Here is a 19,427-nt window from a genome sequence, read left to right as displayed (position 1 = left end):
TTTCTGTGTTTCAGTTTAAAGAACCCTTATTTAATCTTAAGGTGCCTTGGCGGCATAGCAGGTCACACATTGAGTTTCTAACGGCAAGGTCAGCGGTCCGAATCCCCCAGCTGCTCCCAGGGAGAAAGATGAGGCTGTGCGCTCCCGGAGAGATTTACAGCCTCGGAAGCGTCCAAGACAGTTCTATTCTGCCCTCCGGGGTCTCCAAGAGGAAGATTAAACTCGAGGGCAGTGGGTGGGTATTTAATACTGTCTTAAACTCGATTTCAGCGGGCTGATTCACTGGCACTGACCGCGTGGCTGACAGCACGATCTCTCATGTCAAGAACCTGCTCTAGCATGCATCTTCTGTCTGAGGCACGAGCTGCGCTCCCTGTGCTGAGACCATGGGCGGCCCTCCCACACTCTGCTGGGGGCCGTGAAATCAGCCAATAAAAAAACGTGAACCATGGGGAACTAGCTGGATTGCAGGGAGCCCTGGTGGCGTAGTGGTTATGCATTTTGCTGCTAACCTCAAGGTCAGCAGTTCAAAGGCACCAGCCAGCTGCTCCGTGGGAGAAAGACAGGGCTTTCTACTCCTGAGAAGAGTGACAGTCTGGGAAAGCCCGCAGGGGCAGTTCTTCCCTGTTGTGGAGAGTCTCTGAGTCGGTACCGATGCCAATGATTCTGGAGAGTTTTTGGTGACGTAGAGGGTCACACATGAGGTTGCTATTCCAAAGGTCAGCAATTCGAACTCATCTGGGGTGGGGGATGGGGACGGGGAGGGAGGGGAAAAATGAGGAGCTGATGCCAAGGGCTCAGGTGGAGAGCACAGGTTTTGAGAAGGATGAGGGCAACAAATGTACAAATGTGCTTGACAAAATGGATGGGTGTATGGGTTGTGATAAGAATTGTACGAGCCCCCAATAAAATGATTTTTTAAAAAGACTAGCTGTATCAGAATCCACAGGGGCAGCCCCACGCTGTCTGGCAGGGTCTCTATGAACCAGAATGGACCCAGTGGTAGTGAGCTTTGGTCACCCCTGCCTGTGGGCGCTAGTGAGATCACAGACCGGCAGTGTGCAGGGTGCCATCTCCGCCTCACGTGGCCAGAGCAGCGGGAAGGGGCCCTGCAGGGTCCCATTCGAAGGATGTGAGCTAGGAAAGGCTGGCAGTGTCTGCTCCGGGGCGGGGGGGTGGTCCTGGCGGGGGGTCTGCCAGCCCTGTGAAGCCCCTGTAGATGTTGTTTCAGACCACCCAGTATGCGCGCAGGGCCTGTGGCCTGCAAGAGACGCAAGTCAGGCGAAGGGCAGAGGGGTGCCCAGGTGAGGCCTGTTGGGTTGGGGGGGATCCACCAGGGCGCTCTGCAGCGGGCGCTGGAAGCCGGTGGCCCGGTGGTGCGGCCGCTCTGCGTGGTCGGTGTGGGCGTCCCGAGGTAGAATTCGTCCACGCGGTGCAGGTGCAGGCGGCGCTGCGCGCGGACCACGCTGAGCTCGTGCATGGTGAAGCCCAGCGCGGCGGCACTCCGGCCCTGCCTGGGCGCCCAGCAGTTTGTGCACGGCCCTGGCCACCAGGCCTCGGCCAGGGCAGCCTGCAGGTGCAGTGCCGCCGGGTCGGGCTTTGGCCTAGGCGCCCCGCCATGGCAAGCAGCGCGCCGTGGCTGTGGAAGATGATGCCCACCTGTGCAGCTGGTAGTCGGCCTCTGTGGCGCCCCGTGTGACCCAGGAGGCCCGACGTAGCCGCACCTTGCCCTTGATCAGCAGTGAGTGTGCGGGCTGCCGGCAGGCCGCATCATGTAGCAGAACTGGTATGCGCAAGAAGAAGCGGTTAGGGTAGAAGGTGTAATAGCGGGAGAGGAACTCGGGTCCAGGGTGCACCTCGCAGCTGTGAGGGGTGGGTGGTGGGCAGAACAGTGAGACCCTGTGCCTGGGGCTCCTCAGTGGCGCGCCAGCGCCCAGCCTCAGTTTTCCTGGCTCATCTCAGCTGCCGCAACTTTGGACCCCCGGCCTTCCACTCAATGCTTGTAACCCTCCTTTAATTCGATGGACCTGACTCAATGTCCCCTCTCCAGCAGACCCAGCACCCTCCACGTGGCGTGGGTCCCCTGGGGCCCTCCTAGATCCCTCCTGGGCTTTGCCCTTGGAGGCATGGGTTCAAGTCCCATCAGTATCTTTCTGGGGACATTGTAAGCCCCAGCCCTTGGCTCCCTCCTCTGTGACACGGAGGTGACCGGTGCACACCATGATGTCATGAAGGTTCAGAGCACAGTGGAGGCTACTGGGAGGTGCTAGAACCATTTGGGGAGCAGCTGTTCTATGTGCTCCAAGAGGCAGGGGGACATTCTGCTTCTTTCCCACAAACTACAATCGCCTGGCACAGCCTGGTGCACCTCTTTGTGAGTGGGTGAGTGGACGGTGGGTGGACAGATAATAGATGGATGGGTGAAAATGAGCAGATGAGGGTGGAGGATGGATGGGGATGACAGAGGGACAGTGGATGAACAGATGCTGATGGATGGATGATAAGTGGGCAGACGGGGAGTGAAGGATGGATGGCAGATAATGGGTGATAGACGGGTGGATGGTGGATGATAGAAGGATATTGGGTGGATGGATGGTGGATAGATGAATGTTGGATGGTTGAGGATGGTTGAGTGGATGATGGATAAATGCTAGCATATGGATAAATGAATGATGGGTGGATAAAGGATTGATGGATGATGAGTGGATGATATGGTTGGATGGATGAATATGGGGGGATGGATGGATAGATAATGGATGTTGTATGGATGAATGAATCATGGATGGATCGATGGGTGATGATGGATATGGGTGGATGGTGGATGTTTGAGGATGGAAGAATGAATGATTGATGGCTGGATGATGAGTATTGGATGGATGAGTTGATGGATGACAGATGGATGGATGAATTATGGATGATGGATCGATAGATGATGTTAGATGAATGATATAGATGGATGGTGGGTGAATGGATGGATGGATGGATGGATGGATGGATGGATGGATAGATGTTTTCAGATGAATGGATGGTGGGTGAATGGATGAATTGATGGATGTCATTTGATGGATGGATGAAGTATGGATGTTGGATTGATGGGTGATGATGGATGAAAGGTATGGATGGACGGATAGATAGATGATGGTGGGTAAGTGTATGTTGGAGGCTGAATGAATGAATGATGGTGGATGGATGATTGGTGTGAATGGATGAATTGATGGATGACAGATCAATTAATGGATGGTGGTAGATGATAGCTGCTTATATTCTTTCTCCCCTTTTGGCAAGTAGTAGGACCTTCTATGAGATAGGTTCATTCATGGGTGTCTAACAGGATTCGCTGTCCTAAGCAGGTTGTTCTGAATGTTTTTCATGTACATCAGGTCATAGATAGGTCCAGCTTTGCAGATCAAATGTCCTCTGCAGAATGGCTCTGCCAGTGGAGTGCGAGCAGAGTTGTGGGCAGCAGGTCAATGAGGGGGTGCGCTGTGTTTCTAATAAAGCTCTCTTTACAGGCAGTGGGCTGGGCTTGACCCACAGACACTGTTGGGCAGGTCCTGCAGACAAGTACAGGGGGGAGAGAGAAGTGGGGGTGAGCCCCTCAATGATTCCTGCAACCACAGTCCCATCAAGGTGGAGGGGAGGGGCTCCCCAAGCCTCTGGGGCTTCCCAGTGCAGACTTCAGGTGGATGGGTGGGGAACCAGAGCCGGTGCTGGTATTGTAACCAGACCCCCCACTCTTGTTGCCTTGGGACTTTTCATACCAGGTTGTTGTGGCTGAGGGAACATGTGACCCTCACGACTGCGAACAGGTTCGTCGAGGCTGAGAATTTACCTTTCCTACCCAGATGGTCTGCGTCAGAACCTACAGTTTAACAAGGTCCCCGGGGGATCACATATGGACATGAGAAAGTGGATCCGCCTTCCTTATATCCAGAGTGCCAATGGAAGCGCTCAGTGAGGGTGGGGGGTGGGTTGAACTTGGATGAAGCGGCTCGAAACCCTGGTTACCTCGGAAAGAAAACCATTCCCACCCCCTTCTCTTTCTCTTCCAATTGTCCTGATTCTGGTAGAGAGGTCTCAGCTTGGAGCGAATGGACCTCCCTCTTCTCCCTAAGCGAACACCCGCAGAGGCTTCAGTGGGAAACCGAGGGCGTGGGGGATGTAATTATGTTGTTCCCTCCCCCTACAGTCACCTCCTCTTTAGGGTTAGTGACCCTGCTATCCACTTCCAGGCTGGCATAACACTTTAAAAATCATTCCATCACAGCATAAGTCCGAGTCGTTTCCTGGATGCCGATTGCACCCCAAGAAAGCTACAAGCGTAAATAGATCTGCCCACGTCCAGACAAGCAAGCTGGCTCCCAGGAAAGGACTCACCCAGTCCTGGGAGCCCACCCAAGCTGCTGCCTAGACCGCCGTGGCTCCAGGCGGCTCCAGCGGCCCCACATCTGGGTCAGACCAGAGCTGGCCTCGGAGGGAGACTGCCACAGCTTTCTTCTGAGGGACCTCCGGGTGAACTCTGACCTCCGTTGGCTTAGCAGCTGAGCATGTTCAGCATCTGTAGCCCCTGGCGGCCCCACCCTGGAGAGCTAGCACTGGTGCCCCCACGCCAGAGCCCTGTCCTGGCCCCATCTCTTAGATGTGACCAGAGAAGGCTCCTTGTCTCAGGTGCACTCTTGGAACGGCTGGGAGTCCAGCCAGGGCTTTCCTCCAACTCCTGTGCTGAGCAGGCGTGGCCTGACAGGGCAGTGTGCCACCACCCAGTTCTCTTTCCCAGGGTGGGGCTGCATGCAGCCCTGATGGCCTGGGGGCGAGCCAAGTGGCTTTGCAAGGTCCCCGCTTCCCCAAAGCACAGCAGATGTTTGGCAGGAATCCCCTCTGAGCTCAGAGGTGTGGGGAGGACATGGGTGTGCAGGACACTGCCCTGGAGCAAGAGCAGAACCCGCAGAGGGTCGGGGGAGCTGTCGTAGCAGGCCCCGGAGGCAGGCTCTACCCACTGATGTAGCCTTTGTGCCCCCCAAATGAGGGCGGAGGCTGGTGCCTGCCTCGTCGAGGGCCTGTGAGGACAGCAAGATGAAGCGACACCAGCCCTCGCCTGGTCTGCCGCTGCCTGCTTCAGGGCCTTGCTCCAGCTGCTCCTCTGCCTGGCCACTTCCTTCTCGCTCAGCTCTCATCCCAAAGCCACCGCCCCCAGGAAGCCTTCCCTGACCTCTCTCTAAAGAACTTCCCCGATCACCTCCTCTCACAGCCTCACTGCCGTGGTTGGCTCCATCTCAAGTTTCTGTGGCTTCTCTCTGAGTCTCCGTGCGGGTCCCTCTATGCACTCCATGCTGGGGGCTTGATCCGTGGGAGCGTCGGAGGTGCTCAGCAAGTGTAGGTGCTTGGTGCGTGTTGCACAGTGAGGCCTTGGTTTGCGCTCAGTGCATGTCTGCACAGTTGCTGCTTGGTAAGCGTCTGCAGGAGCTGCTCAGGGAGTGTGTGCAATAGGCGCTCAGGAAGCATTCCCACCGTCGGTGCTCCATAACTATTTGTCCGGTAGGGGCTTACTGTTTGTTTTTTAACTTTTGATGCTCCCAGAGTGTTTGTACAGTAGGTGGTCTAGAGGTGAATGGGTATAATCCCCCTAGCCCTGTCCCTGCCTCCCAGGACGCAAAGCCGTGTGCCTGTCATGTGGAAGATCTCTTGAACAAGTGGATGAGTGGGCCTGCTCAGGTGACCCTGGGGTCTTACCCAGTGGAGATCCAGGGCCCGTGGATGCGCGGGGCAGCAGGGTGGCGACGTGTGCTCCGTCAAGCAGGGGCTGCTGACAGCGGGGCTGCCTGTGCAGGTGGATGCTCCCTGTTACCGCCTCCACCGTGTGAGCTGCACGCCAGGCAGACCTGGTTACACACCTGCCTGCCCAGTGGACATCTCGGGCTGCCAGGACCCAGGGCTCTGCCTGTTCCAGGTGGGCTGAGAACACAGGTCGGTAAAGCTCCTTGGAATCCAATCCCTGACCCAGTTCTTAGACTCCAGGCCTAGATTCCCAGGATGGAAACCTCTGGGAATTAGATTTCAGAGTCTGGGAACCAGACTCCTGTGAGTGAAACTTCTTGATGCCTGGACCTTTCACAGACCCCAGCAGGGGAGGTGGCTGAGGGAGGTCCACACCCCTGGGCAAGTGCCCTTGAGCTCAGACTCATGGAGAGGAATGTGGACATGGACCCTTCCCTAGAGCAGGACCCCTCCTGCCCAGGGGAGCCCCCACTTTGGTCTGAATCACTCAGCTGAGGCAGACCAGGCCTGCTGTCCACCCTGGAGGGCCCTGCAACCCACCTGTGTCAGGGCCACCCGGCGTCAGCACTCAGAAGAACTCAGGGAGTGGCAGCACGTGGACAGGGCATGGCTGGCGGGTGCCCAGGGCAAGGGGGAGGCCGGAAGAGGGCGACCATGTCCCTCCCTGGGAGCTTGCCTCTATGTGTGAGGATCCAGGGATGGCCCCGGGCTCTGGAAGGGAGGGGTGAGTGGGGTGGACTGAGCGGCAAGGCTCCAGGTCCTCCTGAGTGACCCCAGATGCCTCAGCCAACTCGGGGCGTGGGACACTCAGAGCCTCCCCCATGAGTGCACGCAGGTCCAAGTGCCAAGACCTGCAGCTGCCGAGAAGCAGCAATTCCTGTCCCCCCTCCCCGGAAGGTCCTGTCCACTGAGGTGTGGCCCGGAGGCAGTGCAGACGGCAGATGCTGGGGAAGCAGCCTCAGTGTCCAAGCATTACGACTACGGCTGGCTCGTGGGACCCAGGCCCAGCTGGCCAGGGCATTCTGGTAGAGCCTTCCCCCGAGCCAGTGCTGAAGTGGGTCAGGAGGGCAGCCCCTCTGAGACAGGCCAGGGGACCAGGACACTGCTTACCTCCACCTGGAGTGCTCCAAGTGTCATTGGGTTGAGCCCAGAAGGGAAAGCATACAGTGTTCTGCTCCTGCACACACATAGCTCCCAGTCATGGCTCTGCAGGTCCGGGTGTCCCAACCTCCCTGGTGACTGGGGGTTGCCTCGGAGAATCTTAGGGCTCCCCGTAACCAGCAGAGAAAGCAGAAGGGATGCTGACAAAGGGAGAGGCAGAATGTCAACTCTGTGCCTTTTAATACCCTGTCTCCCATGGCCTTTGCCCCCGCCCCAGGAAATAGGTGTTTGTGTGTCTTCTCAAAGCAAGCATGGGGGGGTGGGGTTGGCTTAGATGACTCAGGGGCACACGCTGTCCATCAACAGGGCAGCCTGATTGCTGACCCTATGCCAGATGGCATGCCCTTCCCGTGTTGGGGAAAGGGGTGGACTGGGAGATGTGGTAGATAGCAAGGTACTCGCTCTAGGCATCCTCTGAGTGCATGGATGGATGGGAGGATGGATACATGAGTGGATGGATGGATGAGTGGATGGATGGATGGGTGGATGAATGGATGAGTAGATGGATGGATGGATGAGTAGATGGATGAGTGGATGGATGGGTGGATGGATGGATGAGTAGATGGATGAGTGGATGGATGGATGAGTGGATGGATGGATGAGTGGATGGATGGATGGATGAATGGATGGATGGATGGATGAGTGGATGGATGGATGAGTGGATGGATGGATGGGTGGATGGATGGATGGGAGGATGAATAGATGAGTGGATGGATGGATGGATGGGTGGATGGATGGATGAGTGGGTGGATGGATGGATGGAGGATGGGTGGATGGATGGATGAGTGGATGGATGGTTGAGAAGATGAATGGCTGGTGGGAGAATGGATAAGTGGATGACTGGCTGGCTGGTGAGTGGGTGGGAGGATGGATGAGTTGGTGGGTGAGAGGATAGATGGATGGGTGGGAGAATGAACAGGTGGATGATGGGTGAGCAGCGTGGCAGATGAGCAGATATGAGGGCTGGGGTAGCATCCGGTCTCTGCTATCTACTGAGTTTACCTACAACGGATTCATTGGCTTCAATCACCAAGGAGGAGAAAGGCAAACACGAAACTGGGACCAGAGCAGGGTTTCCTCTTGCTGGTAATGTGGATGCTTGAGCCTCTCCATGGGATCCCAGGGCCCCGAACAGAGTGAAGAGAAAGCCTGGAGGACATTGGAAGGGAGAAGCTTGAAAGGGTGAACCTGCGTCGACTTGGCACACCTCATTTTATAGGGACCTGAGCAGGACAGCGTCCTTCAGCCTCTTTGCAACAACCCTTCACACGCATCAGTGCTCCTGCGGTTGGCCTCGTCCAAGACCCTGGGTCCCTCCCCGGGGCAGCTCTGCAGGCCGCTGTGAACGCTGCCCAAGTGAGCTGCACTGCCCCACCAGTGCTGGCACGGAGGCCACGGGAGAGGAGGATCATCTGCCTGGTATGAGTGTCCAGCCTCCACACCCTGGGACCCCGGAAATCACACAGGCCTGCTTCTGGAGGAAATGTCTTCATTCTAGAGAGAACAAGCCTTCATATGCCGCCTGCAGCCCAGAGAAGACACATCATGCCACGCTCCGGGTCAAGAACCACCCCCGCCCCCCGCATTGTGATTTGTTGAGTGTGCTTCAGTTGGTCTTGTTTGGGTTGGGGGTGGCTAACCTGAACCACAGGCTGAACGCATGTACACAGACACAGCACCCCGGGAAAGGGCCAAACAGAGACAGGTGCACGCAGTGCCGGGTCACCCCCCAGCCTCCCCCTCTACGTTACAGAAACGAAACGAAGCAGCAATGATTCCATGGAATTTTCTCAGCTGGAGCTTTTGAGGTCATCTTTGATTCCTGAGCCCCCTTTCCCCTTCCGTCGATGTCCCCGCCCCCTGCAGAGGAGTTCTCTGGGGACAAACTCAGATGGAGAGTGGGTGCCCCATGGGCTGGGCTGAGCAGCTTTTTGCAGGGCCCTGGCAGAGGGAGTTGAGTGTATGGGCCTAATTGATTTTTATCACCTGAGGATTTTTAATTAACACTGGTGTCCACTTGCTGCTATCCATTATTTACTGTTTACCCGCTAATTAGAAACGCTGCTGCTTTTGCACTCATACGAGGAGGGACATTCGAAATTACATCGTGTCGTTCAAATCACCTGCAGAATTAAACCCAGAGCGCCCAATTTCTCAGTCAGTGTCCCTGGGGCTTAAAATAGGACCCGATTCACCCTGAGGTGTGACTGAGACTCAGAGCCCAGGACAGGGGGCCCAGAGAGCGTGTGGGGCCTGCTGGGGAAATTCATGGGTGCCCAGCGCATGCTGAGCGTCTATGAGGTGCTGGGCTCTTGGCCAGCATCATCTGGGGAGGTTGATAGCAGTGGCCAGCCCGTTTCCAGTCCTAATATGTTAAGGACTCTGTTGCACTGTGCAGGCCAGTCCTCCTAGAAACCCCAGAGGCATCAGCAGACGTCCACTGCCAGCCATGGCACCTGGCCATCTCCTCCACTGACAGGTGGAGTCTGCACAACCACCCGAGATGGAGGGGGAGACCTCTGCCACCCCACTTTGCAGACAAGGATGCCACAGTTCAGAAGTGCCATGAGTCTCTGCCAGGGCCTGATACTTCTTAGCGATCTCATTCATTGTGATAAAAAAAAGACGCCTCACCTGTGGGGTAAGCACTGTGAACTGCCAAGCTCAAGGTTGGCGGTTCAAACCCAGCAGCCTCCCTAAGGGGAGAATGATGCGGCTGTCTGCCCCCGTACAGGTTTAGAGCCCCGAAACTCTATAGAGGATCCCAGTGAGTCGACACTGACTTGATGGCAGCATGTTTGTTGTTGTTTTTTTTTGTTTTTCTTTTGTCTAACATACTCTGGAACTATTACTGATATCTTTAAACCTTAAACCTAAAAGACTCCCCTCTGGGGATCTTAAAACAACTGTGGGCCAGTGTAAAGCTCTCTGTCCTGATTATCGGGCTCCGTTCAGAACTCTGTACGAGGGGCTTTGGAACGTTTGTGGGGAAATAGGACCGAAAAGATCAGGGAGGTGTCTCATGAACTCTCTGAAAGCCCTCGCCTACGGAAGCAGATGGACAGGAGCAATGTGAAAGATCAGATGGAACCTTGGGGGCCAGTGGGTTTACTTTCATGGCAGAGGAAGAACTCAGACAGAGAGAGTGGACGTGGTTGTCCAACTCAAAGGACGTCACTGGACATGTGTGTAAACATGTCTGTTCCCGTGATGATTCCTCCTTCTTTAGATGGGCATCCCATTTTACAGAGGACAGATGGAGGCAGGTTTCACAGCCAGGCCCACAACCCCTGCCCCCCCCCCCTTTAAAGAGCGTGAGCAAAGGGAACAGAGCAGGTTTGGGGGATTTTAGCCAGAGCAGAGGGGCACACATCAGACTCCAAGTCACCATTCACTTGGGGCAGAAAAACAAAATAAAACCACTGTTTTCCCTTATCCGCAACAGCTAACTGACAGTCTGATCTCAAACCAACAAAACCCACTGCCGCCCAGTTGATTCCCGTGCTTAGGCGAATGTGACCTTAAAACGTGAAGATGTTGTGAATGTATTTATTTGTGAAGTGAATGTATCCAGGAGGTCTGGTGGCTCCGTGGGTCAGCTGTTGGACTGCCAAGGACAGGGTTGCTAGTTCCATCAGAAACCCCACCTTGGGGTCGCTGAGTCAGAATGGACCGGACGGCAGTGGATTTGACTCGGTGAAGTGAATGTGTCAGGGACTTCAGTGTATTAACTGTGAAGGTGAGCATGTCTCTGTGGTCACAGATGGCTGCAGGGAAGTTTGCTATGAATACATTTGTCTTCGTCCTCATTAACTAAACCAACCCACTGCCATCCAATGGGTTCTGATTCGCCATGACCCTGGAAGGACCGACTAGACCTGCACCCGAGGGTCTCCAGACTGTAACTCTTGGCAAGAGTAGAAAGCCTCATCTGTCTCCTGTGGAGCTGCTGGTGGTTTTGAACTGCCAACCTCCCAGTTAGCAGCACAAGTAACCCACGATTCCACCAGGGCTCCTTTTTAGTTTCATGAGAGTTCTGGAAAACCTGTGTTAGACCGTCTCAGTGGTTATTATTAGAGATTTCCCTGACAATTAACCCCTATTGTCTCTGTAAATAGCGTCCACATGAAAGGATTAATTTTGTACACGCGAATAATGCAGGTACTGTGATAGGGGGTTGGCCCAATATCTCTCTCTCAACAGGGCTTTAAAAATTAGATCCAGGGCCTAATCAAAGACACTATTAATGGAAGATTGTTATGCCCCAGGGGGATGATCAATAAAGACTCTCTATCATAAATTAACTGGAAAGTTTTTCAAGGGAGCCAAAGGCAGGTTAAAAACAAACAAGCAGACAAACACAAAAGCGTAGATCCAGGGATGAGTTTTGGGCTCATACTAAACCCCAGTGCCAATTTAAGAACAATTAGTCCTTACCTCATGGCTCTGCTCCATCCTCGTCCTCAGGAAGGGAACACAGAAGACACAGACCTACAGCAAAATGTGGGGAAGAAATTAGATGGTGCCCGGCTATCAGATACAATAGCATTAAAGGCTTGTCAACTAAGTGAGATGTCAACTAAGCCCACGGAAGAAGCGCACCATCATCAGTCACCAAAGGATTGTAAATCATATCATTGATAGTCAAAGGAGAGATTAGTATCAGAGCCCAAACGGGGAGAGCCCGGTTTGCAGAAGGCTATTTGTGGGATCTACATGGGAAATAGGCCCCCAGTGAACGCCCTCACCCCACAATTGAGGGGTGGGAGGACAGTGGTCACTAAGCAGAGTGCATTGGAGAGAGGAGTGTAGAAGATCAAAGGCATAAACCTGACTCAAACGGTTAAAACTTTGTCGGTGGATTCCCCCTCTGAGGCACGCTGGACCAGATCTGGTTTCCAGCATTTTCTGTATTTTCATGTTGTTTTTGTTTGTTCACATTAGGGTGTGGCTCAGAGGTGTTATGTCATTGGGGGTCAGTCACCTTCTTGAAGGTATGTTGTATATCTTTCTGGTTTTCAGTATATGAAACCCAGGATTGGTGAACCTAGAGGGACAGCAAGTAGAATAAGGGGTTTGGGCGGGGTGGGGGTGGGTGCTGCGGTACAGTGGAGGTGGTAGGGGGTAAAAAGGAGACGGTGCCCAGGAGTCCAGGAAGAAAAATGATATTTGGAAACTGGGGTAGCGATTGCACATCACTGCTGACGTGATTGAACTATGGAATGATATATGTATTAGCTCCCAATTATTAATAAATTAAAATAAATGTTAAAAAAGGGTACATTTTGTGCCATGGAAAAAATGATTTTGAGTAAAGGGCTAATATCTATTTTTTAACAAAACTTGGTTGAACAGCTTCCCAAATCAGTGAAGCTTTGTAACAAGCTCAGAGAGAGGCTGTCCCACAGAAACACTTTTTCAGATGGGCCGAGTGACTCAAGGCCCATCTGGAGACCTTAACGATGAACAAAGAGAATGAAGATTGTCGCCCTCAATGAATGAGGACTCTGGTGGAAGACCACAGCAGCACCGTCGATGTGACGGGCTCTAACGTTCGGAACCTCACGTCCTTCAGCAGGTTTAGTTTTAAGGGAGCGTCTTGGGCTTCGGGAGCTTTCAAATCCATGGGGGCCAACGGCGTTGCGTCCAAGCTCACCAGCTCAAAGAGCCGATCTCTCCAGTCCTGAATCAGAAGTGAAGCTGATGAACTCATAACGGGGGACGAATCTTGGTTTACCAGTACAATCCGGAGAGCAGGGTCTCATCCAAACGGTTGCTTCCGAGGGGATCTGCCGGGCTAGTGAAACGCGAGGTAGAAACTCAGCTCAGAAGGTGACCTTGTGATGAAGGTGAATGTTTTGGTTTCCCCAAGGAGCCGTCTTGATAGCTTTCCAGCAAGGACACAGGACAAACAAGGGGGCTTATTTGAAAGAAATTTAAGAAAATGTAAACTTGCATTGGTGGGAAAAAGGCCAGGGAGGTTGTCCTAAGGAACGCATCTCATCACAGGAGCACGTCTGCTCCGTCTTCCAAGGTAGCAAGGGCTGTCTTGTTCTGCGTCTCCCTGGGTTCCGATCTTACCCCTTCAGACTTCTCTTGTACCCCAAACTCAAAGAACATTGAAAAGAACCAGGATGTGAGTCCCAAGAGGGGGCCGCAGCGGCCGTGGAAGAACAAAGAATTCTCTAGGGGAAGAGTTGTTGGTAGCCCCGATTGAATCAGTTCCTTGTCACAGGGACCTGATGTACGCCAGGAGGAAACACTGTCCCGTCCCACACCATCCTCATAATCAATCTCATATTTGAGCCATCGTCGCCATCACTGTGTCAATGAATTAGTTACCGAAGGACCAGGATGGAAGATAAGCCAAGAAACAATGTTGTGTAAGTCCGGGTGGACTAGAGAAACAAATCCAGAGACAATCATATGTAAGAGAGCTTTATATCAATGAGTAATTGTATATTAAGAAAAACAGCCCAGCCTAGTCCAGATCAAGTCCACAAGTTATATATTAGCCCAGAAGTCCAATACTAGTCCATGAATTCCTCTTCAGGCTCACGTCGTCACTTGTAGTGATGTTGAGTGCAGGGAGATCACAGGCCAGTGGGTGCAAAGTCTTGTGGGTCCAGTGGCAGTGGAAGCATCTCCAGGGCTCCAGCTGCCATCAGCATGGCTTCATGTGGCTTGTCCACAGGGAGGTGAAGCAGAGAGAGAGTGTGGCCCGCCACTTCTTCTGATGGCAGAATCAAGGGAGGAAGCTCCCAGAATCCTTCATGAGAAGGCCACTCCCACAAGGAGAGGGATCATCAAGCTGTGACCTGATTGACAGGCTAGGCTCCACCCCCTTCATTGTTTTATCAAGTTGACATGAAATTGTGTAACTACCACAGATGGCTTCACTTTAAAAAATAAAATCACTTTATTGGGGGCTCATACAACTCTTATTACCATCCATCCATCTATCCATTGTGTCAAGCACACTTATACATACCTTGCCATCAATTTCAAACCATTTTCTTTCTACTTGAGCCCTTGGTATCAGCTCCTCATTCCCCCCCCCTCATGAACCTTTGATAATTTATAAATTATTACTACTTTTTTCATGTCTTACACTGACCAATGTCTCCCTCCATCCACTTTTCTGTTGTCCATCCACCTGGAGGGGGTTATATGTAGATCATTGTGATCGGTTCCCCCTTTCTCCCTCCACCTTTACCTTACCCTTCTGGTACCGATACTCTCATTATTGAACCTGAGGGTTTATCTGTCCTGGATTCCTTGTGTTTCCAGCTCTTATCTGTACCTGTGTACATGCTCTGGTTTAGTCGGATTTGTAAGATAGAATTGGGGTCATAATAGTGGGCGGGGGAAGGAAGCATTAAAGAACTAGAGAAAAGTTGTATGTTTCATCAGTGCTACACTGCACCCTGACTGTCTCGTCTCTTCCTCATGACCCTTATGTAAGAGAATGTCCAATTGTCTACAGATGGGCTTTGGGTCTCCACTCCACACTCCCCTCATTCACATTGATAGGATTTTTTGTTTTGGGTCTTAGATGCTTGATCCCTGACCCCATGGACACCTCGTGATCACCCAGGCTGGTGTGCTTCTTCCATGTGGGCTTTGTTGCTTCTCAGCTCCATGGCCGCTTGCTTATCCTCATGCCTTCACATTTGGACATTCTTGTTTCTGTGATTTTGTTGCAATATTTATCATTTCAACATTTTTACATGCAATATTTGGTGGTGTTAATCACATTATGCAAACATTATCATTCTTTTTTGCCAGAATTTTCTATTACCCTTGACAGCAACTCACTGCTCCCTACAAAACTTCTCTTTCCCCTTCCCTCCTGTTGCTGTCTGTGTACACTTGCCTACCCAGACACTTTATGGAAGTGGGATCCTACAACATTTGTCCTTTTGTGACCGACTTATTTCACTGAGTGCAGTGTCTTCAAGACTGAGCAGTCTCCTGTTGCATAGACGCCTCCTTTGTCTAGCCATTCACGTCTTGGTGGAGATGTAAGTTGTTATTGTTGTGAATGGGGCAGCAATGGACAGCGATGCACAGATACCTGTTGGTGATCCTATTTTCCATCCTTCGCGGTATAGACCGAGAAGGCAAACTGCTGAGTCATGTGACAACTCTCTGTTTACCCCGCTGAGGTCGCAGCAATTTAAAGTCCCATCAGCAATGGATGAAGGTTCCAATTTCTTCACCTCCTCACCTACACCTGCTCTTTCTTCTTCTCCTTCTCGCCCTCCTCCTCCACCCAAATGGGTGGAAAGTGGGGTGATTTATCCCACGACGAGTGCTGAGCTGTGGGAGGACATCACATGTGAAGACAGCAAAGGGTCATCGTAAAGACCGGCAAGAACGAAAAGGCCAGAGTGGATGCGAAGAGATGCCGGCATTTGTCTCCATCATAAGCACGGGGACAAACGGGAGAACCGGCGAAGTCAAAGAGCAGGACGGAAGTTTTCAAGGGCAGCATGAGGAGACAAAGTAGAATATCATAATAAGCCATGTAAAGACAGGCTTATAAAATCAAAAAGGAAGAGCGTGCTCAGCACACCCTAAACTGAAAGGACTCAAGGAAACGCTGAAGCCGTGAGTTGAAACACTCAGAGTCTACGGGAAAGCAGCAGCCTATACGAGAAGCAGCCCACGGAGATGGACAGAGTGCACAGAGTCGCTGTACCCAAAGGCTTCCTCGACGTCCAGCTGTCTCAAGAGGCAGCATATGATTAAGAACCGGCGACTGGCAATGAGTGGAGAAGGATCTATGGAGAGCCAAGGAACAGCTGACGAGGCGTAAGAGCAAGCAAGTTTCTAGCAAAGTCAAGAGCAAAGCGGAGGAGGTGGTGTGTTTGTGAAGAAGAATGTCCATGTGATGGGGGTGGGGTGGCGGTGGAGGCTTTCTGCTGGGTGTGGCATCCTAAGATGGACAACTTCTGTGTTGCCCCCCCACCCCGCATCATTCGTCAGAAAATATCTGTTGTGTTTCTCCAACCAGAAGCCTCGACACTCCATCATAGGACATGGAGTCTCCCCTCACCTTCCTCGCCTCCCGTGCCTTCCTCCCACACTGGCCAATCAGAATAGCTCGCTGTTGGTACAAGATAACTTAGTACTGACCTGACTTGAACTTGCCGATGATGATGGAGGAGACAAAAGACATTAGCTTCTCCTCCCAGCACTCTCCCTACATTGCTGTCTGTAGGTCAGCAAGAATGTGTCTCCCCGTCATAAGCTGCATGCTGGCCCACCAGAAGGATGAGTGGATCCTCAAATGTTGCCCCAAATTGTCGATTGGAAAAAAAATAGCACGGAGACATCTTATTCTTACATCGGCATGGAAAGGACCTGGAATACATTTGCCTTCAAGCATCAAAAAAAGGGAAAAAAAGAACCAATTGTACTGAAGGTGGAAGTCCAAGTGACAGGGAAGGTCTTAGTCAAAAACAGGGCTCCAGGAATGGGTGGGACACAGATCAAAATGCTGCGACCAGCTGATGAAGCACCAGAGGCACCGACTCGTCTATGCCAGCAAATCTGGGAGACAGCTACTCGGCCCACTGACTGGAAGGGATCCATATCTGTGCCCATCCCAAAGACAGGGCGCCCAACAGGAGGACCAAGTGAGAGAACAATCTCATCAATATCACACGCAAGTCCGATTCTGCCGAGGCTCATCCAGCCGTGGCTGCCGCAGTCCACCACTAGGAACAGGAGGGAGAGGGGGAGAACGTGACACCAGCGGGTCTCCTTGCCGATGTCAGATGGTGCTGGGCTCAAAGCAGAGAACATCAGGAAGACATTGGTTGTCAGATGCCATTGAGTTTGTTCCAGTTGGGAACACTCCATGGTGCTCCTGTGGAACTTGTACATGGATCAAGAGGCAGCCGTGTGAACAGAACAACGCTGCATGGTTTACAGTCGAGACAGGAGCGTGTTTTCAGGCTGTGTCTTCTCCCCACCGTCGCCCGGCCTGTATGCTGAGCAAATCACCGGAGAATCTGGCTTATGTGAAGAAGAACAGGATGACAACCAAGGAGTTCACCGAGATGAAAGCGCTTCTGTGGACCTGCAACTCGTACCCAGCTCCTAGACCCCAGGGTCGCCAGTCTGTCTTCATGCATAGGATGAACTGTGCTTCTCAAGAACTACGGATCCAGGATCCTCCTGCAAACAGCAGCTCCGGAGCTTTCCCGGTGTATGAAGCGCAGAAGGAGTGGGCGCACAGAGACAAGAGCGGGTGCAGGGGCTTATCGCAGATGGGGAGTCAGGAAGACCCAGCCTTTGTGAGAACTTGCAGTGAAGAATCATGGGAAGAGCCAGCAGCAGCGGATGTGGCTTCTCCGGCTCATTCCAGTCGCGCTATCCTCTCCACGCCCCAGTGGATGGTCTTGGACTCCCTGGCATGCAGTGGCATGTCTGTAGGGGAGCTGACTGCCTCCGCTTTCTCCGCTGGTGAAGCTGGAGATTTTGAAGACTCCAACGTGCAGCTAAGAGACCGCCGCACAGCGCACTGCAGCAGCTGGGGCTCCACACTTACGTCGTTACAGACCCGCCGAACAACGAGCCGTTCCAAGTAGACACGACTCAAGGATGATAAGGTCTTCCAGAGAGCTCCCCGGCACCCCGGGTCTGCCTACCCCGCTTATCCTTAACACACCAAACCCACACTGAACGCACGTCAGGATGCGCCCTGCCTCCCAGAGGTAGGCGTGTGTGCGCGCGCCAGAGTTCCGTAGCTTGCTGAGGAGTGCAACCAGAGGAACACAGTTGCATCCTGAGACGCGCCTCCAGCACAGATAAAAGGAGCAACGCTTGTCTCCAAGCCCTGATCCTCCGATTCCGAGCCCAGCACAAAACCCATGCATGACACCACTTCTCCCGACCCATGGTCCTCCAGTGGGTTCTGAGCCAAACCAAGCCTGCAGGTGGTTCCCGTGGCTGAAAACCCTTGCGTCTCGTACTTCTGCAGGGCAGGAGTAAGTGTGCTTACGGGCACAGCGTCTTCCCTACGGCATGACCGGGCTAATCTCCATCCCACTAGGGCTCCAACCGCGGGGTATCGTGATGTAACAGGACAAGCCCCGAGAAGCCCTGCCCGCCGCCAAGCACTTGCCCAGCAGATGAAAATGTGCAAGGACCAGAGGCAAAAGTGATGCTGTGGGAAATAGATTGGGGGTCATCAGTACCCCAATCTGTGCGCTCTGTGTCTTCTGAGTAGAGCAACCACTCCCCCTGCTATGAATGGACACAGGGGTACATCCACACCCCAACATGATAGGCATGCTTACGTGTTCCAGACCTGCCGCGAGGGAATAAGTATCACAATTTGATGGCTGGAAGGAGGAGGAGGAGAAGCGGCATCAGGATTGGAGGAAGGCTTATTAAAACCCGAGGCACACCGATGGCACGGCCTTGCTGGCTGAAAGGGAGGGCTTGGAGCCCCTGCCAAAGAAGTAAGTACAAGGGCTTGAGCCTTCGGCATGGATTCCCCCTCGACGTAAAGAGCAACACATCCTCACCGGGGCCGCGAGACATCGGCGCGATCAGCAGAGAGAAGATGGAAGTTGTCAAGGATTTCGGCTGGCTTGGATTCCCAATCAGTGCTCGTGCAAGTAGCAGTGGCGAGATCAAACCATGAGCTGCATTGGGGGAATCTGCTGCGCTGACCTCTTCAAAGTTCTGAAAAGCAAGGGTTTTACGTTGAGGGCTAAGGTGCGCCTGGCCCAAGCCATGTTTTTTCCCATCGCCTCCCGTGCACGTGAAGGTTGGGCATCGACTAAGGACGACCGAAGAAGAATCGATGTGTTCAGATTGTGGCGCTGGTGAAGGACAGGGGAAGTGCATCGACGGGCCCAAGAGCAAACACATCTGTCTTGGGAGAGGTGCGACCATAGCGCTCCTTCAAGGCAGTGGTGACGGGACTTCATCTCGTGCACTTTGGACTTAGCTATCATTGGGGGAGACCAGGCCCTGGAGAAAGACATCATGCTCGGCAAAGTCGGAAGGCCCTCCTCAAGATGGACTGGCACAGTGGCTTCCACGATGGACCCAGCCATGAGAACCACCGCGAAGATGGTGCAGGGGCGGGCAGGGTTTCCTTCTGTCCTACCTGACAACAGCAACCATGACGACGACGACTAGTGACATGACACTGAGCATCCTCTCATGCTCCTGATGCCATATCCAGCCTGGAAGACGGCAATGAGGAGATAAAAGATCTAGCTCCCATCGGCGGCTGCAGCACCAGGGAGAGAAGGCGGGAAGGGCTCCTGACCCCTGCGTGGGGATGCGGGGGATCTTCACGGCCAAGAAAAGAGGTCACAGCACATATGCATGGCTCTGGGGACCAAGCCGTTAAGCACTTGCCTGCTCACTGAGAGGTTGGGGGTTCAACCCCCCTGCCCCTCCAGCAGCTCCGTGTGCGAAAAGACCCAGCCATCTGCGTGCCCAAAGATGACACCTGCAAA

At 53.2% G+C, this 19,427-nt stretch overlaps 1 protein-coding gene across 1 annotated transcript; it reads right to left on the bottom strand.

Annotated features, from left to right (window-relative positions):
• Positions 1-1,277: 1,277 nt before the first annotated feature.
• Positions 1,278-19,086, bottom strand: APCDD1L (APC down-regulated 1 like). Its single transcript, XM_075527688.1, is given in 6 exon segments — positions 1,278-1,411; positions 1,414-1,563; positions 1,566-1,661; positions 1,664-1,863; positions 5,731-5,784; positions 19,070-19,086. Coding segments are annotated over 6 exon segments (651 nt in total).
• Positions 19,087-19,427: the final 341 nt, after the last annotated feature.

This window comes from Tenrec ecaudatus, chromosome 12 (assembly GCF_050624435.1).
Source record: "Tenrec ecaudatus isolate mTenEca1 chromosome 12, mTenEca1.hap1, whole genome shotgun sequence".
Classification (NCBI taxonomy): domain Eukaryota; kingdom Metazoa; phylum Chordata; class Mammalia; order Afrosoricida; family Tenrecidae; genus Tenrec; species Tenrec ecaudatus.
Note: the sequence above shows the minus strand (reverse complement) of the source record. Positions and strands in the feature narration are given on the sequence as shown.